Raw genomic sequence first — 24389 nt, forward strand, 5'->3', positions numbered from 1 at the left:
ACGGACTTGGTGCATGGAGCCGATAATAACACGCGTGGACCCTGACTGATGGTCAAAGCCGAAGTTTATTAGGGGCATCAGACTTTATACTCTGAGAGTCCATACTGGGTAGGGGAGGAAGTATCGAGCTCATAAACAAAACCATCAACTGTTTTCGCACTCTAGATTGGAATTACTATTGTCTTTACATCGCGCTAGGTGTTCTCATTTGCATGCTGTTTACTCGACCCATGGGAACTATCTCCCAACAGGTATGCAAAGATAGCCATTTGGTTGTTTCCATGCAAATACTGCCCAATGAACTGCAATCCTGTGCTGCTGGATTTCCAGGCTCACAATGTCCTCCTACAAATCCCCCTTCTGTGTTTTATAAAATTAAGCCTGAAACTTGTAGCTGGGGGAACATGCTCTTGGAAGAGCAGAAGAATGGGGAGAAACAATGTTATATATGTTATAACCTAAATCAGAGTTGCACAGGAACAGTGAACAGTTAACATCCATCATATGTAACAGCTGAGTATAAACTTAACATCATAGTTTCTATACAGTTGGTATTAACAGTTGATGAAAGTTTTGGGGAGGATCTCAACTTACAATTTAAGCCTTGCCATTTATCTTATAATTCTACCAAATCATAGAAAAGTGTTAGGCAGGTGAGCAGGGAATTCTCCAACAACCTAGTGAGTGAGGAAGAATTTAACTCTATATCCTAACCTAATAAATCCATAAAAAGCAAATAGGGAGCCTGACCAGTAAGTACAGGCTGAGTGATTATAAGTTAGCTGACCTTTATTAGTCTCTAGTATCTAAAATAATTTTGGGGCTCACAAGCAACCCTGATGGTCGGTGTAAGAGAGGGCTGGGAACCACAGCTGGAGCTAGGTAAGAACTAGAGCAAGCTCCTCCTCTGAGTCCAGTTGTCTCTGAGTGCCACCCGGGGCTCCTGGCTGAAGTTCCGATGTCACCAGACCCTATCATGAGGGAACTGGGCTGCTTCAATCCCGTGTGGGAAATTCACTAGGAAAGGACTGACCTCAGAGTTCTCGGCCTCCAAGGGCACTCACCTTCCTTGTAATCCCCTTGGCAGTCGGGATAAGGTCCTCCTTGATGAGGCAGGCATCCACTGCTTCTGTAGTGAAAGCACATGGGAGACCTCCGGGGGTCTCTGGGACTAGGATAGAGAGCCCCTCTTATCCTCCTGCTCTGCCTTGAGATCCCTTCCTGCTCTGTACACACAACCTCCTTTAAGAGGGTGTTAGAGTCATCCTTGGATCCCACCACAAATTAATATGGCTTTTCTAATGTCTAAGGCAGTTAAGAATTTGTTATCTATGAATAATAATTTACACTTAAAGTCTTCCTTAAACATCCTAAGAAGGTGGAGAATTTCTCTGCACTCCTGACCTGTAGTGGAACAAGCGGAATATTAAACAAATTTAGTTTTCAGTTCTTAGAGGCAGTTCCACTGGGGGTTCCATCTTCTCCAGGGGCAGCGTTGCGTTGAAGGGAGTTGTTGCACTTCCAAGGTCAGATGAGCCATAGGGAAACCACAGTTTTGAAGATCTATCAGGAAATTCTAAGGATAAGAGCATAACCTTTCCCATAGATTATTAGTGTTCCACAGTATCAATCATTCAGTTGTCTTATCAAATACATCATGTTAGGGACAGTTGTGCTTGATGCACCAATCTCTTAGAACCTTCCATGTCACCTGGTATTGGGAGGGGTCTGTCCTCCTCCTCCAATATTTCCTTGATGGTGATGGATCTTTCAGGATGAGGTCGTGAAGCTGTCTTACTGCAGGCGCTTCCTCCAGTGAATGGAGTCCAGGACTTTACAAGTAGGCATCCACACAGGTTGCAGCTCAGTTTCTGGGAAAATAAGCATATCCTCTTCCCACAGCTAGCAAGGGGTCAGGACCTCTACACTTGTGAGTGGCTAGGTCCCTCCATCGAACCAAAGACATCTGCGTTGGGCCTGCAAACTGCCTCCAGTAATACAGAGCTGCTGCTTACTAGAAGGCAAAATCTGAAGAAAATTTAAGGTGAATAAGACCAAACTAATGCACGCACAGGGGTAGCATATTCCCCCCTTTGATTTTAAAACATATATTGTTGGACAAAGTAAATTAGATTTAGTAACAGTTTAAAATAATGCAGATACTTTTACAATTCTGTCAGAAAGCTCTGGGGAGTGGCTGCAGGTTGCCATAGTCCTGAGACAACCTGTTCTTGTAGATAAACAAACAGCAACACATGATAACAATTTTAAACAACTTTTACAAAAGACAAAATGTTAAGACACACATGTATGCGCGCACACACACACAGACACACACACTTTTGGAGACTTAAAATATTATTCTCAACCAAGCTTAGTAGTAGTGTTCACCAGAAATCTGTAAGTGAAATGATATTAAGTCAATAATCTTGAACCAAGAAACTCAGTGAAAAACATTGATTGCCGCTATGAAATCCCTCTATCAATCTAAAAATGCAAATTTCAGTTTTCCCAGTAATATAGGCATCCTAGGAATACACAGTTAACAACCAGATATAACTTTAGAGCTAAATCATTAAAAGCATGTAAACTAAATTTAAACCTTCACAATTCCATGGAAGCATACACCATTTTGACACAATAAAATTTTACTCCATGTTGCATTTGGCAATAATCTTAATATAATTCAATAGTCTGGTCAACTGTCTCCACGAAACAGGAGATAGATCCGTTGGCATTCTTGAGGCCTCGTAAGAATACCAAGGGAAGCCCTAGGATTTGAAACCTTTGAATACTTAAATGCTTTTTTAAAGGTATCTAAAAATATCTGAAAGAAGATTTGTTGTTGAAGTTAGCATGACACATTATACATTACAATTGGTTATAACCTTGACACATTAAAGGCAGTGAGAGATTTGATAACTAGCCAAAAGCACAAGAATTACATTAATACATGCAAACACTTTGTAGATGATATCACATTAATTTAACTTATAGCTTGAAATAATCTAACAGTGTGTTACAGTTCAATTCTATACCAAAATTACGATAAAATTTCACTCCTTTTTAAAAAATGTCTCCCCAAAAAACCTTCAAGATTTACAAAAGCCCAGTCTTTTCTTTGAATTCCAAGTTCCCAAAAGTTGCAATGGATAAAACATTCCAAAAGACATGCAGTTACAACCTGGGTACATTAACACAAAAACAGCAAACTTTCACCTTATAACGATATGATGCTGTCGCCCAAATACTCTTTAAAGCAAGAACATCACTTTGTTAATTTTAAACAATAAGAACTTAATGAGACAGAGAACATAACTTAATGTAAAAACTTGTACTTAAAAATTGGCATACATGATTAAGCAATGCTGTGTAGAAAAAGTGCTATATGAATAACATGCATTCACCACAATTGATTGGAATTTCAGCCTCCAGGATTTACTTGCTGGCTGTTTTAAGTTTGAAGCTTCTCTGCAGGCACAAATTGAAGAGGGCATTCCTGTTTTGTAAACCTCTGGATGTTTGGGACCTGGGAATGGCTTCTCCAGGAGTCTTCTTGCCACAGGCATCTGCCACCATGATCAAACTTAGATTTACATTCTTTTTTCCAGTGCTGGCCTCTTTGGCACTTAGGACATATTCCTGGGGAGTGACTGTTAAAAGTATTAGCGTGGTATCTTTGAGTTGTAGGAAGCATCCGGCAATTTTTTTTCAGGTGTCCTTGCTTGCCACAGTTAAAACATTTAGCATTCATTTGCTTTTTTTTTTTTATCCATGGTGATGTCTTTTTTTTTTTTTTTGATTTTTTTTTTTTTATTGTTGCTTACATTATATTATGTAGTACAGTTTTATAGGCGCTGGGGATCCCCCCCACCCCTCCCATACCCCTCCCCCCATGGTGGATTCCTCCACCTTGTTGCATAACCATAGTTCAAGTTCAGTTGAGATTCATTGCTTGCAAACACATGCCTAGCATAAAGTTCAGCGTCTTATTGTCCAGATAAGTTCAGTGGCCTCTTGGGGAGACCTTCTATGGTCTGAAGATAGGTCTAACAGAGTAAAGATCCAGTCAGTTAAAAGCCCCAACAAGGCCTCAGTATCATTATACAACATTATGGAATTAATTGACATAGTATTGGGTAAACAATATGTTAAAAATAATGCAAGTTCCATTCTTCGAAACATCTGGGTTGAGACAGTATCAATGACAGGTTCAAAAAATAACAAACCACCAAACAAAAAATTACAGGTTAAATCAAGGCAAACATGTGGTATCTAATCTTTTGGGATTCGCTCATTTCCCTTAGCATTATAGTTTCCAGTTGTGCCCATTTAGCCACAAAGAACTGCATTTTGTTTTTTTTAATAGCTGAGTAGTATTCCATGGAGTAGATGAACCAAAGCTTTCTTATCCAATCTTCTGCTGATGGGCATTTCGGTTGCTTCCATGTTTTCGCAATTACTGATTGTGCTGCAATGAACATAGGGATGCATGTTGGTTTGTCGTAAAACAGGTGTTTTGGATATATTCCTAGGAGTGCTATTGCTGGGTCATATGGTATGCTGATTTTGAGTTGTTTGAGTGTTCTCCAGACTGATTTCCATAAAGGCTGTACCAATTTGCAGCTCCACCAGCAGTGGAGTAGGGTTCCCTTTTCCCCGCATCCTCGCCAGCAAGCGTCGTTGGTGTTCTTGTTTATGTGGGCCAATCTTACTGGTGTTAGGTGGTACCTCATCGATGTTTTAATTTGGATTTCCCTTATTGCTAGGGAGCTGGAACATTTTTTCATATGTTTGTTTGCCATTTGGACTTGTTCCTTTGTGAAATGTTTGCCCATTTCCCGTGCCCATTTCTTGAGTGGCTTGTTCGTTTTGGTTTTTTGGTTGTTTTGAAGTTCTTTGTATATCCTGGAAATTAGCCCCCTATCGCCTATATCGTGTGCAAAGATCTTCTCCCACTCTGTGGGTTGCTTTTTTACTTTGTTGATTGTTTCCCTTGCTGTACAGAAGCTTCTTAGTTTGATGAGGTCCCATTTGTTTATTCTGTTCTCAACTGCTATTGCTTTTGGTGTCCTTCTTAGAAAGTCGGTACCTACTCCTAGGTCTTGCAGGGTATTTCCTACATTTTCTTGCAAGAGTTTGAAGGTTTCTGGATGTAGGTTTAGGTCTTTTATCCATGTAGATTGGATCTTAGTGTATGGTGATAGATGTGGGTCTATCTTTTTGTTTCTACAGGCTATCAGCCAGTTGTCCCAACAACATTTACTAAAGAGTCCTTCCCACTTGCTTAAGCTGTCATTAGTCTTTTTGTCAAAGATTAATTGGCTGTATCTGTGTGGATTCCCTTTTGGTGCTTCTATTCTATTCCATTGATCTTCCTTTCTGTCTTTGTGCCAGTACCAGGCTGTTTTGATTACCACTGCTCTATAGTATGTCCAGAGGTCCGGGATTGTGATTCCCCCTGCTAATTTCTTATTTTTCAGGATGGTTCTAGCTATTCGTGGTTTTTTGTGTTTCCAGATGAACTGTTGAATCATTGTATCCAGTTCCGTGAAGAATGTTTTGGGCAATTTGATTGGAATTGCGTTGAAAATGTATATTGCTTGTGGTAGTATAGACATTTTAATGATATTGATTTTGCCTATCCAGGAGCACGGGATGTTATTCCATCTTTTGAGGTTTTGTTCAATTTCCTTTTTAAATAGTTTGTAGTTTTCTTCGAATAGGTCTCCTACACTTTTGGTTAGATTTATTCCCAAATACTTCATACTTCTCTCTGCTATTTTGAATGGTATCCTGTTGGTTAGATCTTCTTCCATCTTGGTGTTATTTGCGTACACTATGGCTGTTGATTTTCGTTCGTTAATTTTGTACCCCGCCACTCTGCCAAACTCTCGTATAAGTTCTAGCAGTTTCTGTATTGAGTCTCCTGGTTTTTCTATGTATAGGATTATGTCATCTGCATATAGTGAAAGCTTGACTTCTTCGTTTCCTATACGTATGCCTTTGATTTCTTTTTCTTGTCTTATGGCCTCTGCAAGTACCTCTAGGACTATGTTGAATAGCAGTGGTGATAGTGGGCACCCTTGTCTTGTTCCAGATCTCAGTGGGAAGGGTTCTAGCTTTTCTCCATTCAGTATGATACTGGCGTTGGGTTTTTCATAAATTGCTTTAATTATGTTGTGGATTTTCCCATCTATGCCTACTTTGGCTAGAGTTTTTAGCATGAAGAGGTGTTGGATTTTGTCGAAAGCTTTTTCTGCATCTATTGAAACTATTATGTGGTTCTTGTTTTGCAGTTTTTGGATATGGTTTATAACATTTATGGATTTCCGAATGTTGAACCATCCCTGCATTCCAGGGATGAATCCTACTTGATCCGGATGAATGATCTGTCTGATGATTTTTTGAATTCTATTGGCTAGGATTTTGTTGAGAATTTTAGCATCAATGTTCATCAGAGAAATAGGTCTGTAGTTTTCCTTCTCTGATGGTTCTCTATCCGGTTTTGGGATTAAGGTGATGTTGGCTTCATAGAATGAGTTTGGGAGGGTTGCTTCCTCCTCTATTGTTTTGAAGAGCTTGTAGAGGATTGGGGTTAGTTCTGTTCGGAATGTTTTGTAGAATTCTGTAGTGAAGCCGTCTGGGCCTGGGCTTTTTTTCGTTGGGAGATCCTTGATGACTGTTTCAATCTCTACCTCGGTTATGGGTTTATTTAATTCTGCAGTTGCCTCCGGACTGAGTTTTGGTAAATGGTGGGAGTCCAAGAACTTTTCTATTTCTTGGTGGTCCTCAAATTTGTGGGAGTACAGTTCTTTGTAGTAATTTCTAATTATTTTCTTAATGATTGCAGTGTCTGTTGTTATGTTGCCTTTTTCATCTTTAATGCTGTTGATTCTCACTTTCTCTTGTTTTTTTTTGGTCAATCGGGCCAGTGGAGTGTCTATTTTGTTTATTTTCTCAAAAAACCAACTTTTTGATTTGTTGATTTTATGTATAGTTTTTTTGATTTCTATTTGGTTTATCTCCTCCCTTGTTTTGATGATTTCTTGTTTCCTATTGTGCGTGGGACTCTTCTGCTGCTGTTTTTCCAGATCCTGGAGGTGTGAGGTTAGTTCCTGTATTTGGCGTCTTTCTTGGGCCTTGACATGCGCTCCGATTGCGATGAATCTACCTCGTAGCACTGCTTTGGCGGTGTCCCACAAGTTTTGGAATGTTGTATCAGAGTTTTCATTGGTTTCCATGAATTTTTTGATCTCATCTTTAATTTCTTCTCTGACCCATTGTTCGTTTAATAGCATATTGTTCAATTTCCAAGAGTGCCTATACTTCCTGGGGAGTTTTGAGTTGTTGATTACCAGTTTCATCCCATGGTGGTCTGAGAGGGTACATGGTATGATACTAATGTTTTGGAAGTTGTTTAGATTCGCTTTATGTCCTATCATGTGGTCGATTCTGGAGAAGGTGCCATGCACCGCTGAGAAGAATGTATAGTCTGTGGCCTTAGGATAAAAAGTTCTATATATGTCTACTAAGTCCAGTTGTTCTATTGTTTGTGTGAGCTCTGTTGTTTCTTTGTTGAGTTTTTGTTTCGTAGACCGGTCCATTGTTGTTAGAGGTGTGTTGAGATCGCCTACAAGAATTGTGCGGGTGTCTATGTCTTCCCTTAAGTCTGTAAGTAATTGCTTTACGTAAGTAGGTGCATTAAGATTCGGTGCATAAACATTAATGATGGTGATTGCTTCTTGATGGATCATTCCTTTCACCAGTATAAAATGGCCTTCCCTGTCTCTTTTGATGTTAGTTAGAATGAAATCTATCTCGTCTGAAATTAGGATAGCTACCCCAGCTTTTTTTTCTCGTCTATTGGCGTGGAATATCTTTTTCCATCCCTTCACTTTCAGTTTCTTTGCATCCTTTCTGGTTAGATGCGTTTCTTGTAGGCAACAGATGGTTGGGTCTTGTTTGATGATCCATTCTATTAATCTCTGTCGTTTGATTGGTGAATTTAGACCATTTGTGTTGAGAGTTAAAATTGAGAGGTTGCAATTTTGCCCTGCCATGTGATTGTGTTGTGTGTGTGTTGTTGCCTATGTAATTGTCTTGTTTGTGCGGCCTTTAGTTTGGAGACCTTCTTATTTGCCAACTTTGTTTGTGATTTGCCTCCTTTTTGTCCGGGACTAGCGCATTTCTAAGGAGACTTTGCAGAGCTGGTTTTGTGTAGACATATTCTTCTAGTTTTTCTTTGCTATTGAAGTATCTGATTTCATTCTCATATACAAATGAGATCTTTGCTGGGTAGATTATTTTTGGTTGACAGTTGTTTTGTTTCAGGACTTGGAAGATCTTTGTCCATTCTCTCCTTGCTTGTAGGGTCTCTTCGGAGAAGTCAGCAGTGATTCTGATGGGTTTTCCCCTGTATGTGATCTTTTCTCTACTTCGTACTTGTCTCAGGATTCCTTCTTTGTCTTCATTGGAGTAGAACTTGAGCACCGTGTGTCTGGGTGAAGATCTCTTTGGATCATGTCTGTTGGGAGTTCTCTGTCCATCCTGTATGCGGGGTGGATTCGTGTTCCAAGTGTTTTGGAAGTTTTCCTGTATAATTTCATCGAGCACTGCTTGCATCCCAGATTCTCTTTCTACTCCCTCGGGGAGGCCGATGATCCGAATATTCAATTTTCTAAGGTAATCCTTCATCTCTTGCATCATTTTATTAGTTTTGCTGAGGTTTGTCTCCAGCTGTTTGATTCGCTGGGCACTTTCATTTTGTGTGTCTTCTGTTTCAGAGATCCTTTCCTCTGCCGCATTTATTCTGTTGATGAGGCTTTCAATCTTATTATCTTGGGCGTCCAGTTTGGTTTTGATTTGTTGTATTTCGGTGATTATGCGGTTCTGGTAGTCTTCCAGCTTTGTGTCCACGTCTCTGAGAAATTTTAGCATTATTTTCATCAATTCCTTTGCTGGTAACACTTCCATGTCTTCATCTCGTATCGTCGATATTGATAATGGCTTTTGGCCCTTGTTTGGTGGGGTGCTGGCTCTTTCATCTGGAGCACAACTCTTTCTGGTGGTTTTTCCCATTGCGTTGGTGTGTTCTGGTGAGGCAAATGGACCCGTGTGTTGAGGGGCTGTCAGGTGCTTTCCTGTAGAGATTGGAGCCTGCAGGCGTGGTGTTGCCGGGCGTGGTTATTTTCAAGGCACCGTTGGTGCGTTCTCAGGGCCCGGGGCTGTAGAGCACCACCTTGGGGGCCCAGTGGATTCCAGGCACACTCTGGGCACCTCTTCTACAGGTGTGACACCCCAGGGCGTGGAGGGATGGAGGCGCTCTCTGGGTGTGCCCCCTTCACGGGAATCCGCAGGGCGTAGAAGGTTTTATGTGCTTTCTCCCTGCGTTCTCCGTGTCAGGGACTGCAGGGTTTTTCAGAGCCCACCTGGTGCGTCTCCCACACACGGGACTGTGGGTGAGGCACTTTCCAGGCGTGGCTCTTGTGCAGTGAATCCACCACTCGTGGTGTGTGGGTGTTCAGAGCCCCTGCTCCCGTGTGGCTCCCCCACACAGGCCCTTAGCGGAGGAGTGACCCAGGCGCCCTGTTATAATGACTTCACGGCAGGTTCTCACCGTGTCAGTGTGATGCAGGAGTTTTCAGGGCTCTCCTGGTGGGTCGCCCACGCTCAGAACTGCAGGGTGGGAGGCGAGAAGTGAGCAGTTCACTCTATGGGAGTGGTACCTGCGTGTCAGGGACACACAGCGCTACACTTCCCAAATCTGAGCTCTCGTGACACCTGACACCTGCGCTGCGGAGGTGCTGCTGCTGCAGGCGGGGCGCCCAGCCCGCTCGGTGCGGCGCGCACTCACCAGTGCGCTCGGTGGTTTCGTGCACTCACCAGGCAGGATGTGGGGGACTCCAGACCCTCGCCAGCTGCCTCTGCGCACCGAGCCGCACTGGTCCCCTCAGCGCAGGAACTTCCGAGGCGCCTTCCCGCGGCCCCCCTCAGCCACCAACACAACACCACTGTGCGTAGTTCCACACAGACCCAACAGTTTCGGCCGCCTGCTCCGCCTTCTCAGAGGCTGGAATCTCAGCAGGGGGCGAGAAATGCGGAGGCTGCCACGTCAACCCCGAGCTCACCAAACGTCCGGCTGCTGCAGTCTGCCTCCACCGCTGCCGAAGGCCTCCCGCCAGCGACGATCCCCCTGATCTCCCTGCCTCCGAGCTGGCCGCGTCTCCCGTCAGGCCGTTTTCAAAAGTGACTCAGCAGGTCTAGAGTGGGATGTCGGTTTCTCTGACTTTGCCCTGCTCCGTTCTCGTTGTTCTTCCGAGTTGTGTGGATCTTTTTGGCTCCACACTGTCCCAGGGAGCTTCACGGACCTCTCCCTGCGGTTCCCTGCTGTTCCTCTTTGCTGCTTCTGTAGCGTTTTATCCCTCTCTCACTAGACGCTCCCTCACAGCCTTCCTCCTACGTCGGCCATCTTCGCTCCCCCTCCATTCATTTGCTTTTGAATGGCAAAGGTTTCAAGTGCTGCTAGGCGGGCACGGTGTTTAAATGTGCCTATGTTACGACAGGCTTTGAGGTAACCAAAAATATCTTCCTTTTCTTTTATAGGACGAATAACAGTCTGGCAGTCCTCGTTTGCATTCTCAAAAGCCAGTTGCTTTAATAACAATTTCCTAGTGCCTTCTCCTCTAACTTGTTTTTCTATGGAATCTGTCAAACGCCTTACAAAATCAGCATAAGATTCTCTGGCTCCTTGAAAGACTTTTGTATAACTGCCTGTAAATTCAGACCCAGCTTCAATTTTCTCCCATGCCAACAATGCTACATCTCGTATATGAATGAACGCAGCTTGAGGTAGCAGTATCTGTTGCTCTGTAGTAACCCACTGTCCATCTCCGACTAACATATCATGAGTCAATTGCTCCCCTCCAGGGAGTTGGCGACCTGATGCTCCTAACGATCGCAATTTTTCCTTAGCCATATCGCTTCTCCACATTTTCCATTGTAAATACTGAGAAGGAGAAAGTCCTATTTTTGCTATTACTTCAAAATCATAAGGAATCCAGTTTGCTCCCTGGCTCCAGCCATTTAAATATTCCCACACATACGAAGAAGTAGGTCCATAGGACACGCAAGCCTTTTTAAAAGCTGTGATGGCATTAACATCTAAGCTTTCATACGTAGGTTGATAGTTTTCTTGACTAAGTATGATTGGAAAAAGCAATCGGAATTCATGAGATCTCCGGGGAACATCAGACATTTGGAAACGTCTTTGATCAGATTTAAGAGTGAGACGGCATGGGCTGGTATTTAACTCTTCCATTATCCTATCCTTGTTTACCTCACTAGAGAAATCCTGTGGTTTAACACTACAAATTTTCATCTTTTTCTTAGTTCTCATTTCATTTTCAGTCACATTATGGTAACGTCTTTCATTAGGAGAATCTCTCCTGAGTTTTCTTTTCCTAATTTCCACATCTGCAGCATAAGGCCTTTCTCTTTTAGCTGCATTACAGTGGCATCTAGGAGGGTCTCTCACATGTTCTTTTTCATTTTCTTCATCTGTAGTATAAACCATTTCTTTCCTAGCCACATTAAGGTGGCGTCTCCCGTTAGGGAAATCTCTCACAGGCTGCTCTTTGCCATCCTCCTCATCTGTACTATGAGGCGCTTCCTTTTTAGAAATATTACAGTAGCCTTTCCTGTTAGGTGGACCTCTTAAGAGTCCTCTTTCTCTTTCTTCCTTGTCCATATTATGAAACACTTCTTTTTTAGCTACATTTTGGGGGTGTCTCCTCTTAAAGGAGTTTCTTGCACATTCCCCTTCTAAAATTATAATAACAGTTCTAATTAAAGCTGATATAATCCAAAAACTAACTTGATTATTGTTGCAAGCCACATCTGTATGCACTGTCCACATGCTGTGCCTAAAATGGCGCCGGCCGGAGAAGCCACACCTTCGTGCGTGGTGGAAGTCAGGTGCCTAGCGCAGTGAGCTGCGGCGTGGCTGGCGCGTGAACACTGGGGACTGACGAATCCGGTCGCCCAGGACCCTGCGTGATCATGACGCTGACCTATCATCGGCGGAGGCGGGGCCAGTCAGCACATAAGAGCAGAAAGACTGCCGGGGTCCCCCCCCTTCCTCTTCCTCATCTTTGTGCGCGCAATAAATTTTACCGCAGAAGGCTTCACTCGCGTCTGCCTCTTACTGCTGGGCGGTAAGACACGTGGGCGCGACAACTGGTGCCCGAAACCCGGGACCTGGAGGGGGCCTCCCGTTTCGAACGGGTGGAAGTCAGAACTGCGGCCAAAAAACAGGTAAGGAGCTCTGAGAGGGAGAACTTTCGGGTGACTAGGAGCGAGGTATATGAGTCACCGCTTCTGGTTATAGACATGGGCGCACGGTTCTCTCTGGTGAAATTTTTGCAGAGGGTTTATGCCCTCCGTAAGGGAGCGGTCAGAGAGAGTGACAAAGCCCTTCAGTCTCTCCAGGATAGTCTCTCAGAAACAGAGTGGGAGAGGAGAACCGGTTTGAAGCAAAAAATAGAGGTGAAATTGAAAGCAGTATCTTCCTCATCAAGTTCGGAGACGTCCGACGCGGAGGAAGGGTACAAGCGGGATAGGCGGCATAGGTGCTTAGAACACAAACCCGCAGGAGACAGAGGAGGATCAGAAAAGGAGAAGAAAGAGAATGGCGGTGCTACTGCGCCGGCCACGCTCGGCCCATGGCCTCAGGGCTCTGGAGCCATTACACTAATGGCTCCTCCTGCTGTGAAGCCATCTGCCCCGCCCATGAGTTGTGGCGCCGGCTCCTCCCTCATTGATCCAGCCACACGCCGGGAACTGCAAAATATGTTCCCCGTCTTAGAAGAAGAAGGGGAAAGAGTTTACAGACAGGTAGATGCAGCATTAGTGCGAGAATTGGCCATGTCTGTAAAGCAATATGGTCTTCACGCCAATTATACTTTGTCCCTGTTAGAACGTATGGGGGGAATGAATATGACTCCCTCTGATTGGCAATTTGTGGTGAAGGCTGTTCTCCCTAATATGGGATCATATCTAAATTGGAAGGGATTATGGCAGGAGCTTTTGGATAGATATCCATGGCCAGTATATACCCAAATTTCTACTGCAGCTATAAAGGCTTGGAAGGCCCTTTCACTTAAAGGGCAAGAGAAACTGGGCATCACACAGGTTAAGCAGGAGCCAGATGAGCCCTTTGGTGATTTTGTGGCACGTGTAATGCAGAAAATGAGTGTCAAATTAGTGACTGGCATCCCTTATAATCCACAAGGTCAGGGGATAATCGAACGTGCTCATCGCTCTATTAAGGAATTGTTGCAAAAACAAAAAACCACCTGGGAATCACTTGGCCTCGCCAGTCAGAGCCCTCGGGCCACTCTAGCCCTGGCTCTCTTCACCATCAATTTTTTACAGCTGGATGAGAAAGGCCTCAGTGCTGCAGATCGTCATTCCCTCAAGACGGCGCAAGAGCAATCTTGGGTCAAGTGGAAGGATGTTCTGGAGTCCAAATGGAAGGGCCCAGACCCAGTTATTAGGCAGGCTCGAGGAGCCATTTGTGTGTTTCCACAGGACGCCCCAGTTCCAGTTTGGGTTCCAGCTCGATTGACTCGTTCCTGTCCATCACCGCCTTCTGACGTTTCTGCAACCGCTGGAGCGCTTGCACGAGGATCTGACTTGGGGAAGATTCATGCAGACCCGCAATCAGAAACTCCTCCTACAATCCCACAGGACAATGGTGCCCCGCCCAGTGCAAACACGGCTGATGGTGCAACTAATGGTCTGTATGGCGCTTGTGAGGACCGTGATTGCTGAGCCACGATGAGGAGTTTTGAGTGTTTTTCCACGACCCTTACCGGTCGCCCACTCAGCCCGAGTGTTTCCTTGATTTTTTCTTCTTTGGATTTGCCTTTTCTCCCTTATGATGATATTAAGGAGAATGTGAGTAATTTTTTATTCCCCCTACAGGACGCACTTTGTTTTCAAGCATTTCCTGAGAATTTTAGTGTCAAGGTTTATGTGTTACTTCTATTCCTTTTCAAAATGTTTCAACGGCTGCTAATCTTTCTTGCCAGCTTTCTTCTTATCTTTTAGGAAATTGGACGAGAGAATTTGATACTTTACAGTCGGAGTTGAGAATTGCCATTGTCCAGATTAATTCTACACGGGTGGATCCTGTTGTTGCTGAAACCCTGGCCACTTGGATTTGGAACATCACTTCCCATATTAAGGAATGGGTGGGAGTGGTTGTGCTGATTCTGCTCTTGTGTGCAGGCTGTGCCTTATGCCTTTTTTGCCTGTGTCGTCTGAGACACCGCGCTCAGCGAGATCGTGTGGCAATACATCAAGCCCTACTAGCCATGCAGTATGGTGACTCCCCCATGGTATGGTTGAGCATGCTTCAACGGGTTTAGTTAAGAGCATGGACATCATGGCTCCTGCACCTCAGGCCATTATGGCATTGCACTGAGTTCGAGCATGATGCACCTGACTAGCCCTTGCACCTCGCAGGACTTATCCATTGCACGCGAGAGGGTAGTCACTCTTATAACTGCCTTGTCGAGACATTGCTCTTTACAACCACCGCGGTTGTAGCCCATGACGGGTAAGATAGACCCAGACAATTATCGGTCTAAGACAGGGACTACGTCAAGCTACGCAGCCTCCCTATGACGGATCGTGCGCCTTGAGTCTACAACCTAAGACAGGCCCATACCAGCTTATTTTTTCTATTGTATAAGAAAGGGAGAGATGTTGCAAGCCGCATCTGTATGCACTGGCCACATGCTGTGCCTAAAATGGCGCCAGCCGGAGAAGCCACACCTTCGTGCGTGGTGGAAGTCAGGCGCCTAGCGCAGTGAGCTGCGGCGTGGCTGGCGCGTGAACACTGGGGACTGACGAATCCGGTCGCCCAGGACCCTGCGTGATCATGACGCTGACCTATCATCGGCGGAGGCGGGGCCAGTCAGCACATAAGAGCAGAAAGACTGCCGGGGTCTGCCCCCTTCCTCTTCCTCATCTTTGTGCGCGCAATAAATTTTACCGCAGAAGGCTTCACTCGCGTCTGCCTCTTACTGCTGGGCGGTAAGACACGTGGGCGCGACAGATTATCTTCTATCCTTCCGGCTTTTTCAGCATTTTTCTGAGTAAAATTCTTAAATCCAGTTTCTAGTGTCCATTCATCTGGAGACCAACAATTATATTCACCAATAAGCTCTAAATAAGAACGCAATTGCTGCCTAGTTACCTTTGCTCCACTTTTCACTAAAAAATTCTGCATAAGAGAGATAAATGACTGTGCTCTACACTGCTTCTGGCCCATTGTCCCACTCACCACTTCCTGTGGGGGTCTCCGCTGCAGTTTCTTTTCTTCTTTCAAGTCCCTGTTCAGGCGCCACTTGTCGCTGTCCCGCAGCGACGGACTTGGTGCATGGAGCCGATAATAACACGCGTGGACCCTGACTGATGGTCAAAGCCGAAGTTTATTAGGGGCATCAGACTTTATACTCTGAGAGTCCATACTGGGTAGGGGAGGAAGTATCGAGCTCATAAACAAAACCATCAACTGTTTTCGCACTCTAGATTGGAATTACTATTGTCTTTACATCGCGCTAGGTGTTCTCATTTGCATGCTGTTTACTCGACCCATGGGAACTATCTCCCAACAGGTATGCAAAGATAGCCATTTGGTTGTTTCCATGCAAATACTGCCCAATGAACTGCAATCCTGTGCTGCTGGATTTCCAGGCTCACAATGTCCTCCTACAGTAGGTCAAATATAATGAAGTGGTATTAGTAAGTCTAAAGCACCCATATTGAAAGAGTGAGTGAGTGTGTGTCTGGAGAACAACAGTGCACTGTCAAGCCACAACATCTATGCCTAAGACAATGGAGTTCTCAAAGGTAAGTTATGTGTTTTATACCTGTCTGATTGGAAACTTCCCCTCTGCACAGGAAACACAGGTGCAGCAGCAGACAGCCATTCCTTCCTCTGGCATTTTCCTGAATGCTGGCCCACAGCTCTGGCTACACACAGATGTTGGAGTCTGAGGGAGCATAAAGAAGCATTGGTCAGGATTTGGCACATCACTACACACTTGGAGAAGATATCAATGTTTTCCCCAACACCACAAAAAGACTGGCTGGCATAATTCAGTATTCTGCACGCTTGTTCCTGTTTACACCAGATAAACCTAGAATTTCGTGTGTTTTGATCATTCAAGATTTTCAACTCATTATCAGATAGTGTCAGGACATCTGATCACATTCATTTAATTCATCTCTAGACATATGCCTATGGCAATTTTGTCTTTCTGTTGAGCTATTTCAAATGAACTCTTGCAGGTCAGGGTGTAGCCATGAGGATCTTGGAGAAGTTTGTGCTGAGAACTGGTCACTGGGCTCTAAAGTTTGTTGGAGGGGTCCCTTAGGTCTTTGGAAGTGCTTGGAGACAAGCCCCTGAGGGCAGGCACATGAGTGACTTTTGGAACATTGCCTAGGTTACAGGCTCTGCCAGAGTACTCTATGCACACTCCCACTGTGCTTGCTTTTGTCCTTCACAAGCAATGGTAGTTTATCACCTAAACAAAGAATGAAAATTCATGAGACTTAGGTAGCACTTTAGAAGCAGTGACTTGTTATTTATAGCTACGCATGGTGTGAACTATGTCTCTGTGTCAACTGTGTAAACTGCCTAGAAGACAGATGTCCTTGTAACTTCATAAGCTGAGGATTGCCTTTTCTCAATGGTTAAGAGACCCAGGTGGAATGGAGGTAAGGTAAGCTGGCAATAAGCATTTCCTTGGATTCACAGAATTTAGTTCCCTGTGACTTTTTAATATATCAGTGCTCCACATCTGAAGTTGCGAAATCCAAAATGATCCTCATCCACTTAGAGCCTTTGAGCCTGTCCAAAATTTTCCCCAGAACCATACCTCCTTGAATGCAACAGGCCATTCTATCATGACTTCCCTGATGACTAGACCTTGGTCATGTCCACTCCCAGAGGAAAACCTTCCAATGTTAACCATCACTCGGAGGCCTGCAGGAAAGTTGACAATGTTCTGAATATTATAGTGTACCTGATGAGGTGTTGCTTTGTGGAGGGACACATGATCCCCAGCATAGTTGGTGAACTGTGTTGTCCTCAGAAGTGGATGTAGCTGGATGAGAAGCAGAGTTAGAAACCAGAAAACAATCACATTAGAGATGGGAGGTATATATGTCCTAGGAAATTCTTCCTTTTCCTTCACTTTATGCCCTGAGACGATAATAGCTGGATGCTCAGTGGTCTGAGCAGCTATTCTGCCATGGGTTCAGGTCAAGACAATATGCTGTCACTGTATCCACTGATGTGAAGTAAACTTCATAAATGTTCCATTAGCTTATCTATGGTCACATTCACAATTAATTAACTTACTGCTTTAAATGTGAGGCCAGCATGTCCCAATTATATGTGAGCTCTTATTGCAAGTAGGCTTAGAAATATTGCACAGTAAAATTTCTGATTTCACATCATATATATACAGGTATATGTATATAATTTATATATATATACATGTGTATATTTATATATTTGTGTGGTAAAAATGTGAGCATGCCTTTTGTGAGACTTTCCATTTGTGTGATTGGCTCAACTAATTTGATTAGTACAATTTCTTGTACATGCATGAAAATTTTATTAATTAAATCCTTTCACATGAGTAATAGCTTGCAATATGCCTGGGTTAAAATCCATATATAAAGATATGTTAACTATATATATATATATATATAAGCTATATATATATATAAAGAGAGATGTATTGTTTTTACAAATGCTGAGAGATCTCATCTTTAGCAATACTTTGAGTCTCTTTCAAAATCTAAGCTGCGAAAAAATGTATTTCTGCATGTCTCCCTGAAATTATGCTGCTATCTTGGATCTGTTTTTTAAGTGTCATACCAGCAGTTACGAAAATATTAAATACACAACCTGAAACTATCAAATTACTATGAAAAAAAAAACGCTTGAAATGCTGCAAGACTGGACTCAGCTAAGACCTCTTTGGTAATACTCAACCACAGAAGCAATAAAGGCAAAGCTACAACATGAATTTCATTAAGTTAAGTAACTTCTGTGACAGTACTCCACAGAGTGAAGAGACACTTTCATGAATGGAAAGGTAGACTTCTTTATATATGTTCCACCAGAAATGATATGCTGAATATACAACAAGCTCCAGAAACTCACTAACAACCCAAGCGAATGATCCCTTCAATATGTGGGCTAAGGATACGAATAGGCATTTTTCAAGCATGAAGCAGAAATGACCAGAAATACATCAACATAGTGAGGTTTTACCTTACCCTGTGTAGAAGGCGTTCTACAAAAATAAAGAAAGAAATAAAATTAATTAACTAATTAATTAACAAAGAAAGAAAGCCTGGCCTTGTCTAAAGCACTCAAGTATTATGCTAAAATATGACTGAGTCAATATTCACTCCTTAAACAATGAGTGAATAAGCAAAAGGTGGTGTACTAACATGGTGGAACACTACTCAGTCACCAGATGGAGCAAAATCTTCACATTTATAACAAAATAGAATGAGTTGGAGGTTGTGATGCTTCGTGAAATAAGACAGACTTAAAGATGAACAATCATATATTGTGCTTTTTGAGATGGGAGTATAAAGCAGTGTGGATGTCACATCATTGATTAAGCAGTTATAAATTTTGTGTTCCTGAGTCTAACAAAGTTGATCACTGCCACTTCAACATGTTAAAAAAAAAAGAAATTTAAATGGCCATAATGAACAATGTAGGGGTACTAGTGATGTTTTTCCCAGAATTTGGGCAATAAGCTCATTTTGATGTTGAGCTATGTGCATTTTTGTTGAGTACAGTATATGTCAGGAAAACATTGAACAAATTTTTGTGACAAACATCTAATCCTCCTCAAATGGACAATTGTCACACACTGAGGAAGAGTCCATTTTCTACATGCTGGATCATGCAAAAAAAAAAAAGCATGAAAATAATCTCAATTAATACCCTTGTCATCTGATGCTGAGAGCATGTCCTGTTGTGGAGGAGGCTTACCTGCCAGGGAAGAATCATACACTGAGCTGTGTCTTCTGGGAATCCCATTTCTATTTTCTCCAGAAACACCTGATGCCAGAAGTGGGCCACTGCATACACAGCATTGTACACAAAGTAGCTGGAGTCAGACATGGTCAGCATGTCAATGTGTCCTGGGAAATTTTCTTTTTTTAATTTTTTTTCTTGTTAATAAGATTGTATTATTTGATAAAATTTTATAGGCACTGGGATTTCCCCCCAACGTACCACAACCCTCACCCTATGGTGATTCCTCCACCTTGCTGCATAATCACAGTTGAAGTTCAATTGGGATTCATTCATTGCAAGCATATACCTAGCATAGAGTCCAGCATCTTATTGTCCAGGTAAGTTCAGCAGTTTCTAGGGGAGACCTTCTCTGGTCTGAAGGTAGAGCTAACAGAGTAAAGTCACGGTCCGTTAAAAGCCCCAACAAAACATCAGCATCAATTTACAATGTTATGAAATTGATTGACATAGTATTGAGTAAACAATATGTTAAAAGTGATGCGAGTTCAATTTTTCACAACACATAGGTTAAGACAGGTTCAAAAACAAATAAACCAACAAACAAATAAAATTACTGGTTAAATTAAGGCAAACATGTGGTATCTATCCTTTTGGGATTCACTCATTTCCCTTAGCATTATAGTTTCCAGTTGGGCCCATTTAGCCACAAATAACTGCATTTTGCTTTTTTAAATAGCTGAGTAGTATTCCATGGAGTAGATGAACCAAAGTTTTCTTATCCAATCTTCTGTTGATGGGCATTTCGGTTGCTTCCATGTTCTGGCAATTAATGATTGTGCTGCTATGAATATAGGGATGCATGTTGGTTTCTTGTGAAACAGGTGCTTTGGATATATTCCTAGTAGTGCCATTGCTGGATCATATGGTATGCAGATTTTGAGTTGAGTGTTCTCCAGACTGATTTCCATAAAGTCTCTACCAACCTGCAGCCCCACCAGCAGTGGAGTAGGGTTCCCTTTTCCCCACATCCTCGCCAACAAGTGTCATTGGTGTTCTTTGGGAAAATTTCAAAGGAAACATTTGGAAGGCAAATGTTGATATGCCTACAATGTGACCCAGCAGGTAGGCAGTGAAAAAAAAGAAACCACAATTCACCAAATTATAAGTCTTCTGGGTAGTGGGTGGGGTTCACTGTCTTTAGAAAAGTTTTGAGTCCTGAGATTTTGCCCTTGTGCGGTGAGAAGGAAAAGTCCCCATGGAAAGAGTGCAACATGTGATGGGTGTCTTCAACAACAATGTCCCACTTGGCTGTCATGAGCCACACCTTCCCCATGGTTAGATAGTATGCACTTAGGTGTTCCAAGGCAAAGAGGCCCCTGATGTTACTGCACAGTATATGCACATTTGCAGAGGAAATGCTGAGCCAATAAAGGAAAGAGCTGTCAGTGGTTTCATGCTTTGTCCTTGTCTCACGGAGCTTGAAGGCAAAGGCCAAGCAGACTCCTCTCTTGACCATCTCTGTGTGGATGTTCTGATAGAACTGCTCTCCTCTCATGTCATTAGACACCAAGAGTCCCACCCATGTCCAGCCAAAATGCAGCAGCAGGGAGATCATGGCATGGACGAGGGAGCTGTCGCTGTTGGCCATCTGATAGAGTGAGGGGAACTGCATCTTATCATTCAACATGGGATCAAAAGGACCGTAAGTGAGCTGATAATTAGACACAATGATTTTACTTGGAAAACAGATTTTTAAAAATCTATCAGAAGGTGAGCACAATATTATTGGATACAGAACATTTTAAATGGAGATGGCCAAGTTCCTTTCTCTGGGCTCCAAAAATAACATGCTTCACTTGAGAGAACTCATTTGTGGAATGAGAGATAATTTGTGAGTTCATCCTTTCCAGGAAAAAAAATGGGGCATGGAATTTGCATACAGGATCCAGAGCTGAGCCAATATGAAGCCTGAAGCTAGGAGCTTCTTCCAAATTTTATGCCTGGTCTCAGAGGTCTAGGCATTTGGTTCAGCCTCTGGTGCTTTTCCTGGCCACAAGCATGGAGCTGGATCAGAAGTGGAGAACCTGGGACTTGATCCGGTGCCCATGTGGGACCCCATCAACACATGCAGACACTCAGCCTACCCTTCCACAGCACCAGCCTCAGTGTGTCAGTCTCTTAGTCCTTCCCATCTCATCTGCTCCTACAGCTTCACCTGGCTTTCCTTGAAGGATATGATCAAGTGTCCTTTCTGAATGCTGGTTAAACTGCTTTTCAGACTAGAGGTATCATCAGCTACTGTCTCTGGTCTTGATGTGGTCCAGATCTACACTTGTCTGCATTGGGTCTGCTCTAGAATCTCTGACAAGTTTATTGTAGAGCCTGAGAGGCACCACTGATTGCTCATGAAGTCAAGCTCCTGATAACTATCTGGAATATTTGGAATGAAGGTCAGACTCCAGGAATTCACCACAGCCAGGCAGCTCTTGCAGCTTGGTGGCATTTTCTGACAATCCCTGTGAAAGGGTATTTATATCTGTTTCTCAGCTTTCAGACACACACACACATAGTTTACTCTGAGTCAAATGTGGAAAATTCAGTAGAATTCTGTGAAAGAATCTGCCTGTGTGGCCTTGAGGAGTGCAGAGTTAAGCAGAGTGTATGGGTGACAACTGATCTATCAGTAACTGAGCCCTCAAAATTTAGGGGGAAATTGGGGGCTTAGGACTGCCATGGTTTTCAGAGTAGCTTCAAATGGCAACTAAATAATTCTGCACTATCTTTTCATCAAAAATGTCAGAATGACTTGGAAGGAGTTGAAAATATTTCTCACCAGAATTCATATTCCACTCACCTGTGGGATTTTGTAGATTTCCAAAATTGTGCCAATCCCAGCAGAGAGCACTGCACTTGTTCCAGCAAGGACAACAACTGACTTACTCCGTGTCTGGCAGCTGTAGTTGGGGGTCAGGCTAAGGTCCCCTGTCAGCCAGTACAGAGCATTCAACAGTGTATACTGTTCACTGGCCAAGGCATTGTACAACTGGAAACCCAAGGACTTGTTTGGGAGCAAGTGGTGGTACCTATTGATCTCCTGGATAGCAAAGTAAAAGGCCAGCACATATTGATAGTTCTTCCACAGCCACCTAAGCAGAGGGACAGTAACACAGAGGAGGATCAGACCATAAAATTCAGGGCAGCCACACAGCAATGCCATTGAGCAACAATAGACAAGATCAGGCACCATTCTGGGGTAGTTCAGCTGTGGTCCATGGAGAGTAGCCCTTGGATGCCTCTGCTCATGCCCCCTCACAAGCAATATCGGATTACCTAGATATGCCCCAATTTAGGCTCACAGAAAGGAAAAGGTACTTCAGTTATCCCTGATTTCAAGAATATTTAAATGCCTTCCTGCTCCTCACTTATTCCAATATTTGGGATTATATTTTTTTCTCTTAAATGGATCCAGCAAATTCTTCTTCCTGAGCCCTGTCTGCAAATTCTGCTGAGAAATGTCAACTCCATGGAAGCAACTGGTTAAGTTATATTTGACTGACTAATCAACACTTGACTTAAGATGTCTAATTGTGAGAACATTGGCAGCTTTCACTCTACTTTCATTCACTGTGTTCCCCCTGTATTGAATTCTGTATTTTAAGTTTGCATTCTGTTCCTGAACCTCCTCTATATGTTTCTGTCCAGCATGGGAAGTAATATTGAGTTTAACAATAGCTCTCAAGTGCTCCATGTCTGAGTAGAAGTTTTGTTCTCTCAGAATATGTTTCTTTGCTCTCACTCCTATGAATTTTCTCTGGTTTCTATATTTCATGTGTGATCTGAATATTAGTCTAATTCACACATATTGATAAACTATTGGCATTAAATTATTTTATGCAATCACATGTTGGTTGGTTTGCATTTAACTGTATGTTGGAATGTTGGAGGTAGCAAGCTGTCATTTCAGTTCTTGCTAATTTCAAGAAATATTTGATATATTTTTCCAATGATAGTGTTTATTTTAGGTTTTCTGTCCAGTTTCCCACAATTTTGTGTCAAGTATCCTTAGATACAGAGCATGAAATTTTATTGTTCTAACTTAAAAAGAGTTGAATTTATTGCTTCTACATATACTTGAACGAGAATTTTTTCAGGTTCAAATAGAAGGGTTACTTGTTGCACATGAAGAAAATTCAACACACAGAAAATTGGCTACTGCTGTCTTGTGATACTTTTACTTATTTGAATCCCAAATCAATGTAATTAAATTAAAATTTTCTTATTTTTCATCAGTTTTTCCTCCCTGCTTTTAATTTCTCCTATAAAGGGCATTTGATTTCATTGCTGAGTTACTATGGCACTTGTTATGAGCTTAATTTTGGTAGCACATCATTAATTCTCATGAGAAGTAGAATTGCAGGTTCAACACCACAGAAAAATCAAGGCACAAGGCACTTCAGCAAAGGCTTTTGTTGATTTGTCAAGTGTCCAACATAAACATCAATCAATTACTATGATGGGAGAATTTCCAAACTTACCATGAAACCCATGACCTTTAAACTAATCCCTCTGATAAAGAATGCTCTTCATTACATTGGACTTAGTAACCTTGATGATACTATTTAACAACACATGATATCAAATATCATCTAGAAGGGTGCAATTTAATGCAATCACGCTGTCTGAAAATATTAGCCCATTTTACAAAAGAAGTGTGCCACATGTATGTGTGTTAATTTGAAGATTTTTAAAAATCAGATGACCGTGATTCTAGAGCACAATGTGTAGGTGAAACAAGATATACAATGGTCCTGCTGCTGATTTTCTTGCCAAATATTTAAGCCATAGATGATAGCATGGTAAACATTACACCAAGAAGACTGTAAAATACCCATTCACAATACTGCCATCATTTAACAAGTATCTACAAGCCCAACTATAGATCTAGATGTTAAATTACTGTGACAAATGTTACTACAATTCACACCTGGGATAACACATTGTGAAGTGACAGGTGCCAGTGGCAGAAGATCCCAAAGCTAAAGAACCAGTTTAGATGAAGTGTTCCTGACAGGCAGAATGGTACAGAGCCACAAGGTGGATTGGTGGTGTCCTGGGCATGAGGGAAGGATGGAGGAATGGGGACACACTGAAAACAGGAATGAGGATTGTGACAGTGATGGGCACACTGCAGGTTGACCAGAAAGTGTTTGTTAACAATACCGAAAGCTTTCCAAAAGAGAACACCTCAGGGCCCAACAATATTCTCCAATAATTCCAACCAGTAAAATACACAAATAAGCAC

The 24389-nt window shown here is 42.7% G+C and overlaps 1 protein-coding gene across 1 annotated transcript in view; it reads right to left on the bottom strand.

The window, feature by feature from the left end:
- Positions 1 to 24389, bottom strand: part of LOC121162832 (vomeronasal type-2 receptor 26-like) — a 32020-nt gene that overhangs the window by 3887 nt on the left and 3744 nt on the right. Inside the window, 6 exon segments of the mRNA XM_040990075.1 lie at positions 8971 to 8978; positions 15942 to 15962; positions 15965 to 16064; positions 16953 to 17059; positions 20561 to 20798; positions 21942 to 22233. Of these exon segments, the coding sequence (XP_040846009.1) occupies positions 8971 to 8978; positions 15942 to 15962; positions 15965 to 16064; positions 16953 to 17059; positions 20561 to 20798; positions 21942 to 22233 (766 nt within the window).

Source organism: Ochotona curzoniae, unplaced genomic scaffold (assembly GCF_017591425.1).
Source record: "Ochotona curzoniae isolate NIBS_2020 unplaced genomic scaffold, NIBS_Ocur_1.0 contig_545, whole genome shotgun sequence".
In the NCBI taxonomy this organism is placed as follows: Eukaryota; Metazoa; Chordata; class Mammalia; order Lagomorpha; family Ochotonidae; genus Ochotona; species Ochotona curzoniae.